At 43.9% G+C, this 22,464-nt stretch overlaps 3 protein-coding genes and 1 long non-coding RNA gene across 6 annotated transcripts in view; all 4 read left to right on the forward strand.

Annotated features, from left to right (window-relative positions):
• Positions 1–218: 218 nt before the first annotated feature.
• Positions 219–1,197, forward strand: LOC139367754 (uncharacterized). Its single transcript, XR_011626884.1, has 3 exons — positions 219–316; positions 789–914; positions 1,186–1,197. It is a non-coding gene; the product is annotated as an uncharacterized lncRNA (long non-coding RNA).
• Positions 1,198–2,454: 1,257 nt separating this feature from the next.
• Positions 2,455–5,978, forward strand: LOC139367755 (dolichol-phosphate mannosyltransferase subunit 1-like). 2 transcript variants are annotated; one of them, XM_071106077.1, is made up of 10 exons: positions 2,455–2,711; positions 3,261–3,360; positions 3,461–3,494; positions 3,610–3,686; positions 4,049–4,074; positions 4,202–4,297; positions 4,656–4,724; positions 5,097–5,211; positions 5,329–5,448; positions 5,638–5,799. In XM_071106077.1, the coding sequence occupies exons 1-9, from the start codon at positions 2,581–2,583 to the stop codon at positions 5,431–5,433; spliced, it is 753 nt and encodes a 250-aa protein (XP_070962178.1). In that variant the 5' UTR covers positions 2,455–2,580; the 3' UTR covers positions 5,434–5,448; positions 5,638–5,799. The 2 variants fall into 2 exon arrangements, with proteins under 2 accessions (XP_070962178.1, XP_070962177.1); XM_071106076.1 differs by having other exon boundaries at positions 2,457–2,711; positions 5,329–5,978.
• An 812-nt stretch (positions 5,979–6,790) lies between these two features.
• LOC139368949 (activity-dependent neuroprotector homeobox protein-like) lies at positions 6,791–14,794 on the forward strand. 2 transcript variants are annotated; one of them, XM_071108475.1, is made up of 4 exons: positions 6,791–6,895; positions 10,446–10,562; positions 10,845–10,943; positions 11,142–14,794. In XM_071108475.1, exons 2-4 carry the CDS (start codon positions 10,455–10,457, stop codon positions 14,100–14,102), a joined length of 3,168 nt encoding a protein of 1,055 aa, XP_070964576.1. In that variant the 5' UTR covers positions 6,791–6,895; positions 10,446–10,454; the 3' UTR covers positions 14,103–14,794. The 2 variants fall into 2 exon arrangements, with proteins under 2 accessions (XP_070964576.1, XP_070964575.1); XM_071108474.1 differs by lacking the exon at positions 6,791–6,895 and adding an exon at positions 7,095–7,468.
• Positions 14,795–18,711: 3,917 nt separating this feature from the next.
• LOC139368950 (partitioning defective 6 homolog beta-like) overlaps positions 18,712–22,464 on the forward strand; it is a 32,978-nt gene continuing 29,225 nt past the window's right edge. Inside the window, exon 1 of the mRNA XM_071108476.1 lies at positions 18,712–18,980. Within this exon, the coding sequence (XP_070964577.1) occupies positions 18,918–18,980 (63 nt within the window). The 5' untranslated portion in view covers positions 18,712–18,917. The remainder of the gene's footprint in view (positions 18,981–22,464) is intronic.

The raw sequence follows: 22,464 nt of genomic DNA on the forward strand, positions 1-22,464 counted from the left end.
TACATAGTCAACAGTTGCTACATAGTCGACAGTAGATACATAGTCAACAGTAGCTACATAGTCAACAGTTGCTACATAGTCAACAGTAGCTACATAGTCTGCAGTAGCTACATAGTTCAGCTGTATTTTACATCCAGTACAGTTCAAGCTTGTCAGAATGTGATTGTGACAGGTTTTCCTATATTTTAACCTCTGTTCATCACTACTGTTTTTCTCAGGTTGTGATGGGCCCTTCAGGAAAAATGGCATGAGAAGGCGTATTTGGGCCCCTGGGAAATGGTGGCCCTCTGGGATATATACAGTTCAGAGAAAAGCAGTGGGTTGAACTGAAATTCTTCTTTATTTAGAGCTTCCTTATTGTTCCACTGTGTTTAAAAAGTTCTACATTTATTTTGAATTCATTTATCATGTTTGCCCTTCGAATTGTTTAAATTTGTATTGTGATCAATTGTAATGAACGTATCTAACATCATGTCAGCATATTGCAGATCTCTGCTGTATATCAAATCAAATCAAATTTTATTTGTCACATACACATGGTTAGCAGATGTTAATGCGAGTGTAGCGAAATGCTTGTATAATTATGCAATTACAACATTGTAGATCACGTATGACCTCTCTGTCTGTTCTGTGTCTAAACAGGGACCTCCATGGGAGAGAATTGTATTTATTTTTATTTGACCTGTATTTAACAAGACAAGTCAGTTAAGAACTAATTCTTATTTATAATGATTTGATTAACTCTGCTGTGATTTGTAATTATAGTTCATTGTTCTTCATCACCACAGTGGCTAGTGTTGGGCGGACCAGGGATGACTGGACCTAGAGTAAGAATGGATGATCTCTAGTGATCCCTCTCTCTATTCCTCCTCCCCTCATCCATCCATCCATACCGTACATCCATCTGTTTCAGGGTATGCCAGTGATAATTAGTAATGGGAAGTCACTACCATCATGGTAGTGAACATTCAACCAACATAAAGCATAGTGCACTTAATGTCAAAAAAAATATCGAAAACAGTGGTTATTTTTTAATAATCGAACCAATGCCGAACTGACCTCAAAAACCACTAATTGCTCAGCACTAATTAGCAGTGGTGGGGATACATTGTCAGTCCTGGTCAGACCACTTCTAGGCGATCAGAGTGTCTTTCATCAGTGGGTTCTTCTTTTCTCAAGGCGAAGAGGTGCCCCCGGGGGGAAAAAAACGCTTAGGGACCAACGTCCAGGGACACAAGGGGATCAAAGGATTTGCAGGTACCTTCAGCACCTGTCTTTCTATGGCTGCGTTTACACAGGAAGCCAATTCTGATCTTTTACCCAGTTATTCGCAAAATATCTAATCTGAATGGTCAATAGACAAATGAATCGCAAAATATCTAATCTGATTGGTCAATAGACAAATGAATCGCAAAATATCTAATCTGATTGGTCAATAGACAAATGAATCGCAAAATATCTAATCTGATTGGTCAATAGACAAATGAATCGCAAAATATCTAATCTGATTGGTCAATAGACAAATTAATCGCAAAATATCAGAATTGGTTTGCCTGTGTTACCGCAGCCTAGAGGAAAACATTTAAATAAAAATATTCAAAAAGGTTCATTGCTGCTTACTGACCATTTATGATTGTGTTTGTGAAGGTCTCCTAGGTCGAGAGGATGGCCAGGCGGGACCTCCAGGCATCGCAGGAGCTGTCGGACAGACAAGAGAGATCGGTCCCCAGCAAAAACAATTTTAAGCACTTATGCCATTGGACCTGATGGGAAGACTGGGGCTGACGAAGCACCACAATAGAGCGTATTTGGTGCGTTGGAGCTAGTCGGTGACTCAGAGACACATGCTCCACTATAAAGGGGAAAAGGAAGTTGACCTGGTGCCTGCTCTTCACCTCTTCCTCTTCCCATGTAACACAAACGTTTCAAGTGTTTTCTCTTACATAAAAAAAATTATGAAATGTACATTTGTACGTATTTGAATAAGTCAACCAAGTGTGTTAACAAAAGTTCTAACATGTTGTATAAGACAACATTTTAATGGAAGCTAGTGGATATTTTGTTAGAAAGTATTTGTAGTAGTTAACTGATGGTCCAAACTTCACCCTGAAAATGTTTGTATGTCTATTAATTATGCTCCATGTTTTATGTTTTCATGCACTCTTTGTGTATGCATGCGCAGCATTTGACCATGAGACTGGCTTTTACATAAATAGTCTTCATGTTTCTACAGTAGGATGACAATGAAGAGTAGTAACACAACCATGTCTATAAAAGTGCACTGGTTCTAACTTTCCTAATCCCCAAACAGTGGGCAAGTTTTTACTTCAACGAGATAATGATTATATTATGTAGTTATTGCAAGACAGTACTATTAAATAGGCTACTGTTACTGGGGAATAACATTTGCAGTTGTGTATGTATGATCAGTATTATCCAATATCTCAAATCAAGAGACGTATTCTTTGTTGCAAGATCGCCACCTAGTGGTAGCTATATTGCTAGGAACAAATTATTTTAAGAATTTGTTGCAGGGGTGGATATTTCTGAGAGCACCCTTATCCGGATCAACATTCCAACATGGCAAGCCGAAAAGGTTCACATCAGAGCCGGGGAAATGGTGATAAATATTCGGTGTTGTTGCCAACTTACAATGAACGTGAGAATCTACCTCTTATTGTGTGGCTACTGGTGAAATACTTCGGTGAAAGGTTAGTAGTCGTTTCAAGTCATTAGCTACACTAGCTGTAGCCCAGAGTGATTGACAAGATCTGTAGCCCAGAATCGGAGATGAGCTGTCACTAAAAATCAGAGTCGCTAGGTGACAGCCAATGGCTTACTTTAACAATCTGCTGCTGAGATTTTCAGCCGGTCATTTGTAATATAATTTTATGAAATACCCCCTGTTTTTTTTCTTTATTTTCCTATACAATATGACTAAAAAATACCTTAATTAGCTTATTACAAATGCCTTACCTCTTCATAACAACAAAAGGAATGATTTAAACATGAAACATTGTACGCCATAGACAAAAAAGACTAATCACATTTTACATGTTGTGCCTTTTTTAAAAGAGTAACGTTAATTCTTGTAAGTTAACTTACTCAATTTGAACAGATCTTGCACGTTTGTAAGACATTTTGAAGATATAACTGGAACAATGCTAGAGTTACTTGTAAAGTCCCTGTTTTAATCAGTTGTCAGATTAGCATTTTATTTGTGTGCTGAGTTGAAACATCTGTTTGCTTGTTATTTACAGTGGATACAACTATGAGATTATTGTAATTGATGATGGAAGTCCGGATGGGACACTTGAAGTGGCAGAACAACTGCAGAAGATATACGGAGAGGACAAGATAGTAAGTGATTGGAATATATATTAGTAGTATTAGTAGTTGTAATTTGACATTCACATACCTGCTGACAATACACATTCGTTCTGTTTTTTTTTTCCCTCAGCTCCTTCGACCTAGAGCAAAGAAACTAGGTTTAGGCAAGTGTCACATACTCATTCATCAAAGTGAACACAGTGTTGCATCTGTATTTTAGCACAATATCTCAGACACACTACACACACGTCTGATAATGTCATTTGATTCTTCATTCAGGTACTGCCTACATCCATGGCATTAAACATGCTACTGGGAACTATGTTTTCATAATGGACGCAGACCTCTCCCATCATGTGAGTGGATCTCCTGTATATCTGGCGGGGACAATACAATAGCAGACGAACAGGGTGGGATAGTGGCTAAGGACCCTGTACATTCAATATGTTTTAGTCCAATACTATATTTAGTTCATTTTACTATTCAGGAGGTAACTTGTGGTGTTATAAAACTTGTTTGGTTGAATAGGCTACTAGAACTAGAAGCACAAGCATTTCGCTACACTCACATTAACATCTGCTAACCATGTGTATGTGACAAATAAAATTTGATTTGATTTGAGGCCTATTTGTATACGAATGCTTCATAGCCAGATGGTCTTTGAAATCCTTTGAATTCATCCATGCTAAAATACATCCGTTTTATATTTTGTTTGCAGCCTAAATTTATTCCAGAATTCATAGAGTAAGTAATCTATTTAAAAATAATCCCAAAATGTTTTTCTTAAATGCACACATTCACTAATACGCTGCATCTCTACCACTTGATCGTCAGTTGCCAAATAGCGGATGTGAATGTGTTTGTCTCCAAGGAAACAGAGAGAAGGCGGGTATGATCTAGTGTCAGGCACCCGGTACAGAGGAGACGGTGGCGTATACGGTTGGGACCTGCGCAGGAAGCTCATCAGGTAACTGCAGTGGCACACGCTCACTTCTGGTACATTAAGACTGTTGGATGGCATTTTTAAAACATGTATTTGACCTTTATTTAACCAGGCAAGTCAGTTAAGAACAAATGACGGCTTAGGGGCAGAACGACAGATTTGTTGACGATCATACCTTGTCAGCTCGGGGATTTGAACTTGCAACCTTCCGGTTACTAGTCCAACGCTCTAACCACTAGGCTACCCTGCCGCACCATTTCTCCTGCTTGTGTTGGCACACAAAGCAAGCACCTAAAGCAAGCACCTAACTCTCATGAGAGTTTAATTAAATATTAAATTTTCCTCATATCTTTCTGTCCTTCCCTTCCTATCTCTCTTACAGTCGGGGAGCTAACTATGTCACACAGGTGCTGCTGAGACCTGGGGCATCAGACCTGACTGGCAGCTTCAGGTAAGTGGCAAAATGTAAATCAGTTTGAAGAACAGCAGGTACAGTTACCACACCTGTATACCGGTATATCAGCCTCTATCTGGGAACTATTGTCGGATGAAAACCTTGTAACTCCATTTATGTCAATAAAAAAAATACTAATATTTAACATGTATTGAAAGCCGTTCTCTAAACAGGACCAATAAAATTCATTCAAAATAACTTCTGAAGTTTCGTAATTATATGTTTGTTAACAGGAAAATATGGCAGTTTTTTTTCTTCTCTTCTATTTCCTGAAAAGTGAATGTTTTGGAGATGAGCGGTTTTCATTCGTCAGCAACGTAGTGGGTGTTATCTCACGTGGGTGTTTGTTCTAATGCATGATGACATCAGGCTCTACAAGAAGGAAGTACTGGAGAGTCTGGTGGAGCGGTGTGTGTCCAAAGGCTACGTCTTTCAGATGGAGATGATTGTCCGTGCTAGACAGGGGAACTACACTGTTGGAGAGGTGTGACCTTTCAACCCTTTGTGTGTTTTGTGTTCGTTGTACCATTTTGAACGCTTGTCATGTCAATAGGTTGTATGTAAGTTAAACTAGAATTTTTTTTCTCTGTCTTCCAAACAGGTTCCGATTTCGTTTGTGGATCGTGTTTATGGGGAGTCAAAACTGGGAGGAAATGAAATAGTATCGTTCCTGAAAGGACTGCTTACTCTCTTTGCGACAACATGATTTATGATGCTCTAGGTTCGGACTCAGCAACATTGCTTATATGATGTTTTTTGTTGTTGTCATTAAGTCAGGGCGTTTAGTGGAGTAATTAGCCAACATCAAAATGGAAAATGACAGACTATGCCCTTTTTTTATAAATCATTGATTATTGGCAAGAAAAGCACAGATGGTAATTAATTAGAATAATTAATATCCTCTCCCTAGAGTCTAGATGTATCTCCAAACCAGTGGAGGCTGTTGAGGGGAGGACGGCGTACAGTAATGGCTGGAACGGAGCAAATGGAATGTGTTTTGATGTATTTAATACCATTCCTCCTATTACGCTCCAGAGATGACCACGAGCCCATCCTCCCTAGTTAAGGTGCCACCGACCTCCTGTGCTCTAAACAGACAGATGTTGAAGCATAATTCCAGATTAATACAGTCACAAGATCCTTATGTATACTTATAGATGAACTTATTTTCACATTTTTCTAAGATTTGTATTCAGCCAAAACTGAGAGACCTGTGATTGTTGTAAAAAAATAAATCAATGGTAATAAATAGTTGACCTTATTTCCTATTATTTTGAATTGGTTGCTGCATGGCTCTTTACTTCATTGGAATCTATGTAAACTGTCAAATGTGCATAGGCAGAAACAAACACAATACACATGGTTAGTGTGCTAATTGGCCCGCATTGTTTAACCTGCGCTGTGTTCATCTGGTTTCCTACACTAACAACAGTGAGTGTGACAGTAATTTCTTTCTTTACCCAGTGATCTGAAGTTCTCACAAAAGATGTAACATGCAAATCAAACACAAAATAGCAGGATGCTTAGGCTCCTGCATGTTTCAACATTGAAAGGATGATATTAGTTTGGAATGTAATGCCCAGAACATGGTGCAATGGGGAGAAGTCAACAATGGCCTTCAATGGGCCTTGCCTTTGCTGCCTTGGAAGATTACAATCCTTAAACATTAAAAAGATGAGACCTTGAAGGAGACCATAACTAATCACCCATTAATTTAAATCCAATATTCACATGATATGGTCCCTCCATCCCTCCACCACCCCAATCTCCCAGAGGCCCATGCCAAGATGGGCAGAGAACAATTTGCACTCAGGCTTGGGAAATACCCCAGACTCAGGAAAGTAGTCCCGGTGAGTTTAGTGTAATGGGAACGTATCATAGAACAGCGCCACCTACTGTTCTCATTGCACTCTGACGTTGGGCAAGTGCAAAGGCACTGTGAGTACTGAGGCACTGTATACATCCGACCCTCTGCAATGTAGGAAGCCAGATGTAATCCTATAACGCATGCGTTCATGCCATGCTAAACTAGAGTGCGCCAGCTGTTGGTTAAATCTAGCAAATGCAGCTCGAGCTTGTTTACCCCAGTCCCTCAGGCATAGAAACTACCGACCCCTGACAGACGTTGAAGAACGACCTAGGACAGCATCTGAGGCCTGTCTTGAAAGGTAAGAGCATATAAAGCTAATTGATTTAACACACTAATTGAGTTGTTTAATAAGGCTCGACTCATATGGATATCACAATGAGTATAAAAAAAATGCTAATCAAACACCTATGTCACTTCCGCCCTTTCAATTGCGCCATTTTGGATAGGGCAGTTTCCAGGCTGCTAGGGGTGTATTGTCTCTATAGGAAGAGACGGGAGTGCGTTATCAGTGAACAGTCACAGAGTTAACACATTCTTGGACGAGGGGTTCCTCGTAATATTTACTACAACGCCAGCCACACTATATGTCCCTACAATGGGCGTTCTATGTGTTTTATCTAGCTAACTAAATGAGTTTCAATGGCACTCCATACCCGGTAGCCGAGAAGGATAGTGTGTGTCGGACAGTAGTGAGAGGAGTCGAGCTCCCTCTCTCGGTGTGGTGTGACCGCTTGGAGAGAAGACGGCAAGGCGGTTAACCCCGGCTGCGTATTTGGAGCAATAGGAGTGAACGTGCCTAACGCATTGTCTCCCTGTTTCTCTTGAAGTGATATAATTTACTACAACAAGAGAGCACCGGATTTGAGACCAGGTAAACACATCATACTCCGCTTTTCAGATAACCTAGCTAGTAAGGATACACAGCTAACTGGGTTTAGCCACCGTAACGTTATGATGATGCGTTGTTCGTTCATAGTTACGGTCGGGGAAGAAGATACATTTTATATATATATATATATACTCTTAACATGACATGTTATGTTGGGTTGATACTTGAGGATAACAAATGAAACAACGTGGAGTATTATGATATAATAGTTAAAAGGTACAATCCATTAAATAAAACAATTAAAAAAAATACAATTATGATAGCGTATATCATAAGTTGTAGGTGAACATGACACCGCTTTTGGCTCGCTAAACTTGGGCACTGAGTGGCGCTCAGAATCAGCACTGACCGAAGAGCTTTTTCTAATACTCGGTTAGCAGCTGCTAGTTCGCGGTGTTTCTACGTGCGCTTCCCTTTGTGGTGGCTCACTACTACACTAGCTACTGCTAGCAAGCTACTATCACCTATCGAATCTAACGTGAGTGGAGAATAATACTAGATCAGATGTCATTTTGGCGTAAAACCACGATGGAAAGATGCATGTAGTAATCGTGTTAGATCTATGTGTATCCTCTTTCGTTGGTCAACCAGATGTAGACATTAAACAATATAAATCATTGACTTCAGTCAAAGCCATAACCACATCAATAAGAGGGGAGATGGAGATAGCTCGTGAATAACCTCCCCTACTCGCTTAGTTATTACTAGTCACATTTGACCTATATTAGGTCCCTTTTCTTATCAAATGTAACCGTATTTTTCTAACATTATTAAAAAAAAGTGAACCGGGATTTATAATCAAGTCTGGTAACGTTACCAGATTCATTCAGCAACTTGAGAGAGAGACTAGGTGACACGGGGTTATTATCCGCACATCGCAGGTTTGATTTTGACTGTCGTGATGTCGTATGAGAAAGTAGTGTCCCGCCTCCTTTATTCACGTCACACAACTATCACAATTGCTATGTGATTTAATGTTCCAGCTTTTTTTTTTATGTACGGTGTCAACATTGTCTTGGAGGTTAGTTGCATACTCTGTTGATTCAACCCTCTGTTCACATGGTCCCTGTGTGAGGGCAATCAGGATGAAGACTGGTGGTGAACTCGATTGAACCTTTTGGTCATTTATGCTAGGTGTTCTACTTAAATGCCAACTCTCTTTATGTGGTGTTTATGGCCATAGATGACCCTTTGCTGACAGGATATGACTGATACAATCCATTTTTGTTTTGTTTTTGGTAAGCAATGTGAGTTTGGAGGATCAGAGGTGACCAGAGCAAATGGCATCATTGATTCTTAGGACAGACATAGCTCCGTTGTATATATGAGATAGGACATAAGGTTTATGGGTAAAATATAGACTACTACTATCTTCCTCTCATCAGCTGTTGAGTGGCTATTCTCTGCCGGCTACCCACCCAGCCCCCACTCCCCTGTAGACACATTGTAGATGTTGGGTTCTGCTGCTGACTCAATAGGAGGCGCCATTCCGTGATCACAGAGAGGCTGCAGAAAAGGGGGCAGGCAGAGCAATGGAGGCCTTACATAATGGAGGCAGAGCTGTCCTCTAGCGCCATCTACAAGCCATGGGAGAAGGCATCGGCAGGAGTAAGCCCAGCCAGCAAGGTAGTCAGGCAGTCAGGCAACATTCAGCTCGGCAAGGTAGTCGGGCAGCCAGACAACATTCAGCTCAGCAAGGTAGTCAGGCAATCAGGCAACATTCAGCTCAGCAAGGTAGTCGGGCAGCCAGACAACATTCAGCTCGGCAAGGTAGTTGGGCAGCCAGACAACATTCAGCTCGGCAAGGTAGTTGGGCAGCCAGACAACATTCAGCACGGCATGGTAGTCGGGCAGCCAGACAACATTCAGCTCGGCATGGTAGTCGGGCAGCCAGACAACATTCAGCTCGGCAAGGTAGTTGGGCAGCCAGACAACATTCAGCTCGGCAAGGTAGTCGGGCAGCCAGACAACATTCAGCACGGCATGGTAGTCGGGCAGCCAGACAACATTCAGCTCGGCAAGGTAGGCAGGCAGCCAGACAACATTCAGCTCGGGAAGGTAGTTGGGCAGCCAGACAACATTCAGCTCGGCAAGGTAGTCGGGCAGCCAGACAACATTCAGCTCGGCAAGGTAGTCAGGCAGCCAGACAACATTCAGCTCGGCAAGGTAGTCAGGCAGCCAGACAACATTCAGCTCAGCAAGGTAGTCGGGCAGCCAGACAACATTCAGCTCGGCAAGGTAGTCAGGCAGCCAGACAACATTCAGCTCGGCAGCAATGTTCCATCTTCTGGAACATACGACAAGAGCTATGGCATCGGTGGGTGGGTGGGTGGATGGATGAAGAGTGTTTGGCCTTGTACTGCTTGTTGCTAAAGCATCTTGTCCTGACCTTTGACCTGAATAGATAATCAATTCTATAGTGTTACCATTGTGCAGCATTCGCTGGAATATAACAAACCAAACAGCCCAGACAGACGTATAAAGGTGGTAGTGGTAAGGTCATAAAGGATAGACTTGAGTGATGCTGCTGAGGTAAACCACTGATGGATTTATGATGAAAGGTGACTGGCAGGCAGCAGGTATTCTTGTGGCATTGTTTCACAGGGGCAGTAGAGTAACAATCACTGAAGTGGATATTAGCTCTAGTGTTATTTGGGAAGTGTGTTTCCATCCCCCAGGGTTTTTGTTTTGGGTCTACTGAAGGCTGCTCTCTACAACAATGATCAGTTCATATGTTGACCTGGGGTGTATTCACTAGGAACTAAATGGAAGCAAACAGAATGAAATGGGGGCGGGACCTGAATTTGTTTTCATTGCGAAACGTTTTCCATTTGGAGTAAATGTTTTCCGTTGCAAAACGTTTAGCAACTGTTTACTACGGTCTTCATCTAATGAATACGCCCCTGATCTCCCCTATTGCTCTTTCCTGTCCACCTACCTGTGTCCCTCCCTTTTCCAGGTGGGCAGAATGTTCCAGCTCCCAGTCAACAACCTGGGCAGCTTACGGAAAGCCAGGAGAAATGTCAAGCGGGTTCTGGGAGACATTGGCCTGGAGTTTTGTAAAGACCACATTGAGGTGAGCTATCCATGTGCGAGCATGCCCCTTGATACACATTATCACACTGAAGAGATAATAGCTCATTCATTAATAGCAAATTTAATTAATCAGTCTAGAAACATTTCAGCCATCAACTTAGGAAGCCTCAAATTTCTCCCGTCTGTTTGACGTTATAATAAATGAGCCCAGTCCGCAACTATGATAGGTCGTCGACTCCTAGCCAATCATCTCTATCAGACTTGACGTTTTGTATTGACTCTATATGAATTGTGATTAATCGTGTATTTCTCTCCCCTTTAGGACTACAAAGACTATGTCCCTGATAATAACGAGTTCTACATCAAGCACACCACCTGGGATGATGTATGTGTGTGGGATCCTTCACTGACCAAATCCCAGGTGAGTGGCTCACTGCCTGCCTGGAGGGGCACACTGGAACACCTTGTATTTTAGCGTTGTTGCTCTTTTGTCTCTTAAAAGCTTTTAACTGGGTTGTTGTCTGTTTATTTTCAATAAATAACGTTTTATTTACATAGAGTAAATGTCATCACACGACTGACCACTGTCTCTATCTCTCCCCCCCGTCCCGTCTCCCAGGACTACAGATCAAAGCCTTTCTGCTGTTCCGGCTGCCCTTTTTCCTCCAAATTTTTCTCAGCGTACAAGAGTCACTTCCGCAATGTCCACAGTGAGGACTTCGAGAGCCGCATCCTGCTTAACTGCCCCTACTGCACCTACAATGGGAACAAGAAGACTCTGGAGACGCACATCAAGCTGTTCCACATGCCCAACAACGTGGTTCGCCAGGGCCCCGGGGGCATGCAGGTGGCAGTGGGTGGGCTGAAGGACGGTATGCAGCTGGGCAAGAGGCCCGGCGAGAGTATCGAGCAGGCGGTGTACTACTGCAAGAAGTGCACCTACAGGGACCCGCTTTACAACGTGGTGCGCAAACACATCTACCGAGAACACTTTCAGCATGTGGCCAAGCCCTACCTGGTTAAGCTTGAGGAAAAGACCACGCCCAACGGTGCCGCAGCAGGTACCACCACGGGCACAGGGAACACAGACCGCAGCAGTAATGCAAACGCCAACAGCAACACCATCCACTGCAAGCGCTGCCTCTTTTTGCCACGCACCTATGAGGCACTGGTGCAGCATGTTATTGAGGACCACGAGCGAATCGGGTACCAGGTGACCGCCATGATTGGTCACACAAACGTGGTGGTACCTCGCGCCAAACCTGTCATCGTGGTATCCCCGAAGACGGGGGAGAAGACTGTCATCGGGGTAGGACCTAAAGGTCAGCTAGTGACCACCACAGTGGGAGGGGTCCGCTCCGTTTCTACCCAGAACCTCAGCAGGGTCGTCATCCCAAAGTCAGGCCTGAGCTCAACGGGACTCCTGTCTGGGGTTCACCTGAAGCAAGGGGCGTTTGGGTTAAAGAGTGGGACTACCCAATCCTTCTCTATAGGCGGGCAGCAGGTGAGAATCACTTTGCCTGGCAACGCAAAGGTGTCTGTGCCCCAGCATTCTCAAGCAGCCAAACAGAACCTCCCTGGTGGTTTGCGGAGCCCCATAGTGGTGAGTTCCTCCTCGTCTACGCTCAACTCCCGGGTCCAGGCGGCTGCCGCCACGGTGGCCTCAGTCACGGCCAAGGGGAAGGGGGGTAACTCTGTCCTGGGCACGTCGTACACACAGAAGTGGAAAATCTGCACCATCTGCAACGAGCTCTTCCCTGAGAATGTGTACAGCTCGCACTTTGAGAAGGAGCACAAGGCCGAGAAAGTACCTGCCGTGGCCAACTACATCATGAAAATCCACAACTTCACCAGCAAGTGTCTGTACTGCAACCGCTACCTGCCCAGCGACACACTCCTCAACCACATGCTGATCCACGGCCTGTCGTGCCCGCACTGCCGCGCCACCTTCAACGACGTGGAGAAGATGGTTTCGCACATGCGACAGTCCCACCCGGACGAGACGGTGGGGCCGCGCACCGATTCCCCTCTGACTTTCGACCTCACTCTGCAGCAGGGCAACCCCAAGAACGTCCAGCTGATTGTCACCACCTACAACATGAGAGACGCACCGCAGGAGTCCGTGGCCCTCCATGCCCAGAGTGCCTCGTCGTCCACTCAGACGGGCAAGAGGACCGTGCCCAGCCAACCCCCAAAGATGCCCTCTGATTCAGAAGATGGCTCGCCTGCCAAGAGTGCACCTCAGGCGGCCGTACCGTACAAGAAAGACGTGGGCAAGACTCTGTGCCCGCTGTGCTTCTCCATCCTCAAAGGCCCCATCTCTGATGCACTGGCACACCATCTGAGAGAGAGGCATCAGGTTATCCAAACCGTGCACCCGGTGGAGAAAAAACTCACCTATAAATGTATCCACTGCTTGGGTGTGTACACAAGCAACATGACAGCCTCCACCATCACTCTGCACCTCGTCCACTGCCGCGGTGTGGGGAAGACCCAGAACGGGCAGGACAGCAGGCCTGCGCCCTCCCCCAGGGTCTCCCAGGCCCAGGGCATTAGCCTCAAACGGGCCGGTTTCGAAAACTGTGACCCAAACGACCCAAAGCGGCGTAAGCTGCCGCCTGGAGAGCCAGAGAGCCCTGCAGCTTTCGTAGAGAATCCAGATGACCCTGTCAACCTGATCCTTGACCCCAAAGGTCACGAGGATGAGTCGTACGAGGCGCGGAAAGCCTTCCTTTCACAGTACTTCAACCGCGAGCCCTACCCAACGCGTAGGGAGGTGGAAAAACTAGCCTCAAGTCTGTGGTTGTGGAAGTCTGATATCTCCAGCCACTTCACCAACCGCAGGAGGAAATGCACGCGGGACTGTGAGACCCAGAAGGCTGAAGTGTTGCTGGGCTTCAACATGCAGGACATCAGCCAGCTCAGCCACGAACTGACCTTCGACTCTGAGTGCTTGTTTGAGGGAAAAGGAGACCGTGGAGAGACAGTGGAGAGGCGGACGTCCAGGATGTGCATCGGACGGTCTGAGCAGGCCATTCAGCGCATGGAGGAGAGGGCTGTGGCTAACGGTGGTGCTACTCCCCAGCTGGGTATTTCAACAGGGTCTGGCAGTGAGGCCAGGGTCACAACCCAGCCCAACTGTGGGGCCAAGAGCGACCAAAACAAGACGATCGGAAGCACCTTAAAACAGAGGGGGCCTAAGTATCTTTCAGAACCCATAGCTATTGACTCAGATAGCAATGAGGATGAAATAGATGATGATGAGGAGGAGGAGGAGAAGGAGGAGGATGAGGAGGAGAAGGATGAAATGGGAGCAGTAGAAGTGAATTCCATGGGTAATGACAGGCTGGCTGCAGGGAGAGAGGGAGAGGTGGTAGGGACAGGGGACCACTCCAGCCCAGACCTAGAGGACATGGAGGAGGAGGAGGAGGAGGAAGAAGAAGAAGAAGAGGGTCATGTAGAGAATGGATATGGCTCAACGCTGCTGGAAAGGCAGGCTAAAGGGAAGGAAGCTGTTGCCAAACTGGGTCAATCGGGAAGTGGAAAAACTAGGGCCCAACTCGGCAAGCATCAGGTCTGACCAATTGACACAAACAGATGACACGACGCGCACAGAGACGTTACATTTGATCCAACAGCTCTGCCTCACCAGAACTTTAGAGCTAGAAATGGTCAATGGTGTCATGAAGGAGACGAGGTGAGAAGGAGAGCCTCTTTCCTTTTCACTTCCACAAGCCATCCAATGATGTTTAAACAAGTCATGTCAAAAGGCCAATTTAAAGCTGCTCTGCAGTCCTAAAGTAGCTGTGAGTGATGTAAGATTTGTGAACAGTTTATATCTTACCTCCAGGGGGTAAGAGAACCCTGAAATGATTTGCCTTCTATTTACTTTACGAGAAAATTCAGATGAGTACTTATTCTTGTCCATTTGGCGACGAGTTTCACTGTGGCATATAACTTGAGTTATTACCATTTACTAGCTTTTAAGAGAAACTAGAGAATCCCCCATTTTTTTTTCGTTGCAGGTATGCAGGAATAGCTAGTGTATATTTGTACAGTCTTTTAGATCTGTTTGGAGAGAAGTTGCTATAGATGTACTCATGAAATAGTTTATTTTCTTTCTGTGTACAAGCTAGCTGTGTATGTTCTACATTGGTTTGCTAGATGTTGCTTTGGTGACTGGTATTTTCTCTGTTTTGTTATTTTTATTTTTTTAACAAAACCATAGCGTTTTTGCTAAATAATATATCTATATATATATATATATATATATATATAAATGCAAATTTTAAATGAACATAATTGATTGCTTTTTTTTTTTCGCTGTTTGTTTACTATGATTGATTATACTTTTTTATTTGCAGTAATAACTTTGGTTCTATTGAAAGAGTTCCTCATATCCTTCTCCTCGTTAGTGGAAGGACCATTTGGACTGATCTCTGTAGCCCTGTGCTTTGTAGTCTAGACTGTACTTCTCTTCACTCACCTATTCCTTATTTTACCACCGAGAATAGACGTTTGCTGTCGCCTTTGAAACAGAGAGCATTCGCTATTAATATGACGTTTCTGTGTGTATGTTTTAATTTGTGATCTTCAATTTGATTTGTTTTTTGTTTTTAACTTGAGCATCTATGAACAATAAAGTGTTGCGTTGTGCTTCTCCTAGTCCAACCTATTTTCCTATGTCTTATGCTCTGATGTGACACACCCCTTTTTTTTAAATGGAGACTAGATATGGTTTGTCCTAAGAAGTAGCACTTCAAGTCAGGTTTTCCCAAACCCTAACCCATGAGCTAGCTGTAAACGGTCACTGGTGGTACAAATCCTATTGTCTCCGGTATTATTACAGTTCATTTTGACCGTAAATTACACACGGTTAAACACGGTTTTCGGTGTGTAAAACAAGGGGTTCATGAGTTTAGTTCGTGTGAGCTGCTATGCTATTCTGTGAGACTGGAGCATGAGGCGTCTTAGTGGACCCACTACTGGTTGAGATGGTGACGGTTGATGAGAAATCAACAGTAGATTGCATTAACCCTTTGTTGAGGCTAATTTGCTCTAGTGTGTAATCAATCTGGTGCCAAACCCCCAAAAATGATGACAGTTCCATAATTGACTCAGCTTGTTTTATAGTGATGATTTTATATACGAGTTATTCATTATGCTACAAATGTGTTTTGTATGCTTATGTTCCATACCATAGATTGTCTCTAGCCTCCTGGTAAGAATGATATAAGATGGAGGGAAATTGCCCCTCTGCGAGAGCGCATCCTCCCCCTTGCTGGCTTGCTCAGTGTTGCTATGCTGGTATGAGGGGAGGGAGGGAGTGGCAGGGGGAGGCTGAAAGAGAGGCCTAGCAGACTGGGAGATGTGAAGGCCTCATCTGCAGTGTTGTGAGCAGCAGGAGTGCTAAGCAGACTGAGGGGGAAGGGAGACTGGGGGGGAGGTGAGGGAGGGAGAAAGGGTGAGGGAAAGGGTAGGGAGGGGGGAAGGAGAGACAGAAGGGGAGGCAGGCAGGTGAGAAGGGAATGTAATGGGAGAAAGAAAGACTGGCAGAGGAAAGAGAGGGTGGGGGAGACAGGGGGAAGGCAGACAGAGGGGGATGGGAGAACAAGAGAGGAAAGGGAGAATGAGGGTGAGGGGGGAAGGGAGACCGGGAGGGGGGGGGGCAGAGGAGGGAATAGAATGGGAGAGGAGGAAAGAGAGGGTGGGGGAGACTGGGAGAGAAAGGGGGAGGGGGGGCAGAAAAGACGAGGGAGGGAGGCAGGCGAGGAGGGAATAGAATGGGAGAGGAGGAAAGAGAGGGTGGGGGAGACGGGGGAAGGGAGACTGGGGGAGGGGGGCAGAGAAGGCGAGGGAGGCAGGCGAGGAGGGAATAGAATGGGAGAAAGGAAGACAGGGAGAGGAGGATAGAGAGGGTGGGGGAGACTGGGAGAGAAAGGGGGAGGGGGGGGGCAGAAAAGGCGAGGGAGGCAGGCGAGGAGGGAATAGAATGGGAGAAAGGAAGACGGGGAGAGGAGAAAAGAGAGGGTGGGGGAGACAGGGGGAGGGGGGGCAGAGAAAGCGAGGAGGGAATGGAATGGGAGAAAGGAAGACGGAAAGAGAGGGTGGGGGAGACGGGGGAAGAGAGACCGAGAGGGGGATGGGAGAACGAGAGAGAAAGGGGAGGGAGATGGAGAACGAAAGAGAAAAGGGAGGGAGGGGAGAGAAGGGGAGGGAGGGGAGATTAGGGGGAGGAGGGAAGGGAGTGAAGTAAGAAAGGGAGGGAGGGGGAGGGGAATGGAGTGAGGCAGTGAGGAATTGAAGCTCCTACTGATGCCCCCTGGAGTTAGAGTGTCTCTGTACTGTCTCTCGAGTTAAACACAACACACTGTAAGTATGGCGTCAACAAGAGCACCAAAGGTTAGGAACAGTCAGCACAGTATTTGGGATGAGTTTTTACCTGTCTGTGTTACATCTATTTCGGCAAGGGTGATTTCATATCGGTGGTTCAATGGTGTCATCGTGGTGTGGCTGTTGTCCAATTTGTTGACCAAACTGTGATCTTGTTAAGAAAATATAAAACTCCAGGGACATAGCCATTGACTGGAGCACATCATCTTCAGCAGGAGCTTTAGATTGCAATGACCTATGAAATAGCCAACTGTGAAGCGCTTTAATGGAAATAATACACCAATGAGTATTAAACGGAACAATACCATCTGTCGTCAATGTGTCACAGTATTTGAAGACACCAGATAAATCATAAATATTCCGGGATTATTCATTTTTAGTTGATGTGGACATCCCAATCAGATTGAGCAACAAAAAAAAAAAAAAATCTAAATAATGGTTTAATGCTCTCTAATTGTCAGTGTTAGAAAACGGGACATTATTTGTGTTTTTATCTAAACATGCAAACACCTATCAGATATAATTCCGAGCGAGCAGTGCACTGGAAATAACATTCAGATGAACTGGAATGACATTCACTTTCATGAGATGGGTGGTCCAAAAATAACTAACTGAAAGCGACACTTCTAAGAAGCCACGAGAGTGACTGCATTGAGGCATATGTCACTGGGCTTCAATGGCTGTGTGCACTGACACTGCCTACTTAATTTGTTCAATTAGCAAACAAGTGTCAACACACCTATATTTTAGCTTTAATTAGCTTTAAAAAAATGCATGGCAAAATGTCTAGAATAACATAAGATTAGCTATAAAACTGCAAATATTTTATCTTTGCCCCATAGCAAAATGTGTAGAATTGCAGGAAGTTAGCGGTTTTCCCAAAACAATAGTTTTATAAAAAATTGTGGGGCCCACCCAAATTTCAGCAGGCCCACCTACCAACGAATTTCAGGCTACGCTACTGGTTGACATTTTGTATGTCAAATTGAACTTGCAAATTGAAACTGGTACTCCCTGTATATAGCCGTGCTATATTCTTCTGCCTGTATATAGCCGTGCTATATTCTTCTGCCTGTATATAGCCGTGCTATATTATTCTGCCTGTATATAGCCATGGTATTTTACTCTTGTTAATCATTATTCAGTGTGTATTTATTCCTCGTGTCACTATTTCTATTTTATATATTTTTATATTTAACTCTTGAGTTGTTGGAAAAGGACTCGCAAGTAAGCATTTCACTGTTAGTCTACACTTGTTGTTTACGAAGCACGTGACAAATAAAATGATTTTTCATTGTATTTTGCTGAATTATATATTTTGAAGGAAACTGTCTGCGCTAACAACAGATGGCGCAATTTAACAACATACAAACATCAAGCAGTTCGGGAAAGGACCTCACTTTGGCCAAGGTGAATTGTAAAGGTTTATCTTCGATGTACACGACAGTGACAGAAAACCTAGCGCATTTCCTTATGCTTTACTTTCTTCGTACTTTAAATACTTTACAAGGCATTTTAGACATGTATTCACAATATATGACATGCAGATAAACATTTTTAAAAAACGTAGACAAGATTATGTGGACAAAAGACAAAACACAAAACATTTATTGACTTTTCGGTTACGTCATATTATCAAAAGAATTGTACAGGACCTTATTAAAAGTGATCAAGATAAGTTTGACTTGATTCTGACAGTCGCGGGAGTGTGCGTGTTGGAAACGAGGCTCCAGGCAGGGGCCGCTTCCTGGGTGCGTTAGAAGCGTCACGCAGGACAGCGTTGAAGTGGTTAAACGGGCGATGTGACGGCGAGTTTTGAGAAGATAAGTTTAGAGCAGGTTGGTTGTGGAGGAGGACAATAATCCAAACGAGGGAATTTCAGTATTTTATAAGGACACACAGCTAACTGGAATAACTTGTGTTGATATAATTTGGGATAGAGGGCAGACGAGGGCAGCCCCGTGAGGGCAAGTGTGTGCTGTGGCGCTCCTGTTAGCGAAAGATGAACAAGAACCACCGAGTGCCGAGCAACCGGTCTCTGGGCGCCGTGGAGGTGAAGAGCAAGGTGCGTTGTTTGCTAAATTAGCTAGCTAGTTGCCAACACAGAACAGCTAGCTATGTAACTATTGTATGTGTGAGTTATCGAAGTCTTCAAACCCCTTACTTTCAAATCATTGGTAAATGTACCTGCTTATTCGCTTGTCAGAAAATTATGATGTTGTAATTATCTCGTCTGCGCCAGTTTGCAAACTATCTAGAAAGCTAACTGGTTGGCCAGTCAGTTTATCTAGCCAGTGAATGAACAAGTGTCAAATGTGGATTGGTGTGAGGAAGGCGTGTGTTTGGTAGCCAATGTTTGGAATCAATGTTTTATCACCTTCTATTATTTGTACGAATTCCATTATTAGTTTGCGGTCGGATTAGGCAATGTTGTGACTACCCAGCCAGGCACATAATGAGCCAATACTTGTCAGCAAACGAGACATTACTGTGGTTGATCCATTGAGGTTGAACAGTATGTTCCACAATTGCATAGGATGTGTTTGGTTATACATTTATGATTTACAAACTAGTTTAAGTTTGAAATGCTAGAACCGTAAGATTCAAAAGCATCTGAGACACAGATTGTATGGCCTACTGACCGGTTGGTAATGAATCTGTATTGAAGGTTGTTGGCCTAGGACGCTGATAAATCACTGTGCTGTTTTATTGTCCTTTGCGCAGGAGTCACAGTTGATCTCGGTTCCTTCCGCAATGGATCGCTTGTAGTAAACACGTTTCGCTATTTGCGTACATATTTCATACGTATTAACTACAGTTTCCTTGATTGCGATATCCTCAATGAATAGCCACAACCACTATTGCACTGTCACATAATAATAATTCAGGGTTACTTCCAAGTACTAACTTATATGTATCAATCAGCACTCGTCAATAATGATATGCTATCAAGACTAGACATGAAAAGGATGACAATAGTACCACTCTTTAGTTTCCCAAGTGCAGATAAAGAAGAATACAATTTGCTTGTTTTCTTCAGCCTGGTTAGACAAGGGGTCACGAATCTAGCATTGTGTAGCACTAACCACAACACTGCTAGTCGCTGTGGGTGCCATCACAGGGTTTAGCCAACGTCTATCCATTTAAAAGTGCGCCTTTGCAGAGCGAAATATGTGTGTTTTGATATATATTGTGCAAGGGACAATACACATCACAGTGATTTATCAGTGGTGTAGGCCCACATGCACATTACCAGTCGAGTTTGGACACGCCTACTCAGTCAAGGGTTTTCTTTATTTGAACTATTTTCTACATTGCAGAATAATAGTGAAGATGTCAGAACTATGAAATAACACATTGAGTCAAGTAGTAACCAAAAAAGTGTTTTGATATCTCTTGGCATTCTCTCAACCAGCTTCACCTGGAATGTTTTTCCAACAGCACCATGCTGGTTAAGTGTGCCTTGAATTCTATATAAATCACTTAGTGTCACCAGCAAAGCACCATCACACCACCTCGTCCTCCTTGTTTCACACATGCGGAGATCATCCGTTCACCTACTCTGCGTCTCACAAAGACACGGCAGTTGGAACCAAATATCTCACATTTTGGACTCATCAGATCAAGACAGATTTCCACCGGTCGAATGTCAATTTCTTGTGTTTCTTGGACCAAGCAATTCTCTTCTTCTTATTGGTTTCTTTACAACAATTTGTCCATGAAGGCCTGACTCACGCCGTCTCCTCTGAACAGTAGATGTTGAGATGTGTCTGTTACTTTAACTCTGAAGTATTTCTTTGGGCTGCATTCTGAGGCTGGTAACTCTAATGAACTTCTAATGAACAGCAGAGATAACTCTGGGTCTTCCTTTCCTGTGGCGGTCCACATGAGAGCCAGTTTCATCATACCACAGCAGAAGTAACTCTGGGTCTTCCTTTCGTGTGGCGGTCCACATGAGAGCCAGTTTCATCATACCGCAGCAGAAGTAACTCTGGGTCTTCCTTTCCTGTGGCGGTCCACATGAGAGCCAGTTTCATCATACCGCAGCAGAAGTAACTCTGGGTCTTCCTTTCCAGTGGCGGTCCACATGAGAGCCAGTTTCATAATACCACAGCAGAAGTAACTCTGGGTCTTCCTTTCCTGTGGCGGTCCACATGAGAGCCAGTTTCATCATACCGCAGCAGAAGTAACTCTGGGTCTTCCTTTCCTGTGGCGGTCCACATGAGAGCCAGTTTCATCATACCACAGCAGAAGTAACTCTGGGTCTTCCTTTCCTGTGGCGGTCCACATGAGAGCCAGTTTCATCAGAACGCTTGATAGTTTTTGCGACTACACTTGACATTTTCCAGATTCACTCACCTTCATGTCTTAAAGTAATGATGGACTGTCATTTCTCCTTGCTTATTTGAGCTGTTCCTGCCAAAATATGGACTGGGTCTTTCTCCAGATAGGGCTATCTTCTGTATACCACCCCTACCTTGTCACAACACAACTGATTGGCTCAAACGCGTTAAGAAGGAAAGAAATTCCACAAATGAACTTTTAACAAGGCACACCTGTTTATTGAAATGCATTCCAGGGGACTGCCTCTCAACTAGCATGAAGCTGGTTGGGAGAATGCCAAGCTGTCTTCAAGGCAAAGGCTACTTAGAAGAATCTCAAATATTAAAAATATTTTGAATTGTTTAACACTTTTTTTTTTTTGGTTACTTCATGATTCCTGTATGTTTTATTTCACAGTTGTGATCTTATTCACTATTATTGCACAATGTTGAAAATAGTACAAGTAAAGATATACACAGTGCCTTGCGAAAGTATTCGGCCCCCTTGAACTTTGCGACCTTTTGCCACATTTCAGGCTTCAAACATAAAGATATAACACTGTATTTTTTTGAAGAATCAACAACAAGTGGGACACAATCATGAAGTGGAACGACATTTATTGGATATTTCAAACTTTTTTAACAAATCAAAAACTGAAAAATTGGGCGTGCAAAATTATTCAGCCCCCTTAAGTTAATACTTTGTAGCGCCACCTTTTGCTGCGATTACAGCTGTAAGTCGCTTGGGGTATGTCTCTATCAGTTTTGCACATCGAGAGACTGACATTTTTTCCCATTCGTCCTTGCAAAACAGCTCGAGCTCAGTGAGGTTGGATGGAGAGCATTTGTGAACAGCAGTTTTCAGTTCTTTCCACAGATTCTCGATTGGATTCAGGTCTGGACTTTGACTTGGCCATTCTAACACCTGGATATGTTTATTTTTGAGCCATTCCATTGTAGATTTTGCTTTATGTTTTGGATCATTGTCTTGTTGGAAGACAAATCTCCGTCCCAGTCTCAGGTCTTTTGCAGACTACATCAGGTTTTCTTCCAGAATGGTCCTGTATTTGGCTCCATCCATCTTCCCATCAATTTTAACCATCTTCCCTGTCCCTGCTGAAGAAAAGCAGGCCCAAACCATGATGCTGCCACCACCATGTTTGACAGTGGGGATGGTGTGTTCAGCTGTGTTGCTTTTACGCCAAACATAACATTTTGCATTGTTGC

This window comes from Oncorhynchus clarkii, chromosome 16 (assembly GCF_045791955.1).
Source record: "Oncorhynchus clarkii lewisi isolate Uvic-CL-2024 chromosome 16, UVic_Ocla_1.0, whole genome shotgun sequence".
Classification (NCBI taxonomy): Eukaryota; Metazoa; Chordata; class Actinopteri; order Salmoniformes; family Salmonidae; genus Oncorhynchus; species Oncorhynchus clarkii.

Excerpts from the sequence above, each read along its gene's own strand:
- LOC139367755 (XM_071106077.1), top strand. The coding sequence starts at position 2,581 with ATGGCAAGCCGAAAAGGTTCACATCAGAGCCGGGGAAATGGTGATAAA. Across the intron at positions 3,687-4,048 it reads ACGCAGACCTCTCCCATCAT|CCTAAATTTATTCCAGAATT; the intron begins GTGAGTGGATCT and ends TTTTGTTTGCAG. Across the intron at positions 5,212-5,328 it reads GGAACTACACTGTTGGAGAG|GTTCCGATTTCGTTTGTGGA; the intron begins GTGTGACCTTTC and ends TCTTCCAAACAG.
- LOC139368949 (XM_071108475.1), top strand. The coding sequence starts at position 10,455 with ATGTTCCAGCTCCCAGTCAACAACCTGGGCAGCTTACGGAAAGCCAGG. Across the intron at positions 10,563-10,844 it reads TTTGTAAAGACCACATTGAG|GACTACAAAGACTATGTCCC; the intron begins GTGAGCTATCCA and ends TCTCCCCTTTAG. Across the intron at positions 10,944-11,141 it reads CTTCACTGACCAAATCCCAG|GACTACAGATCAAAGCCTTT; the intron begins GTGAGTGGCTCA and ends CCCGTCTCCCAG.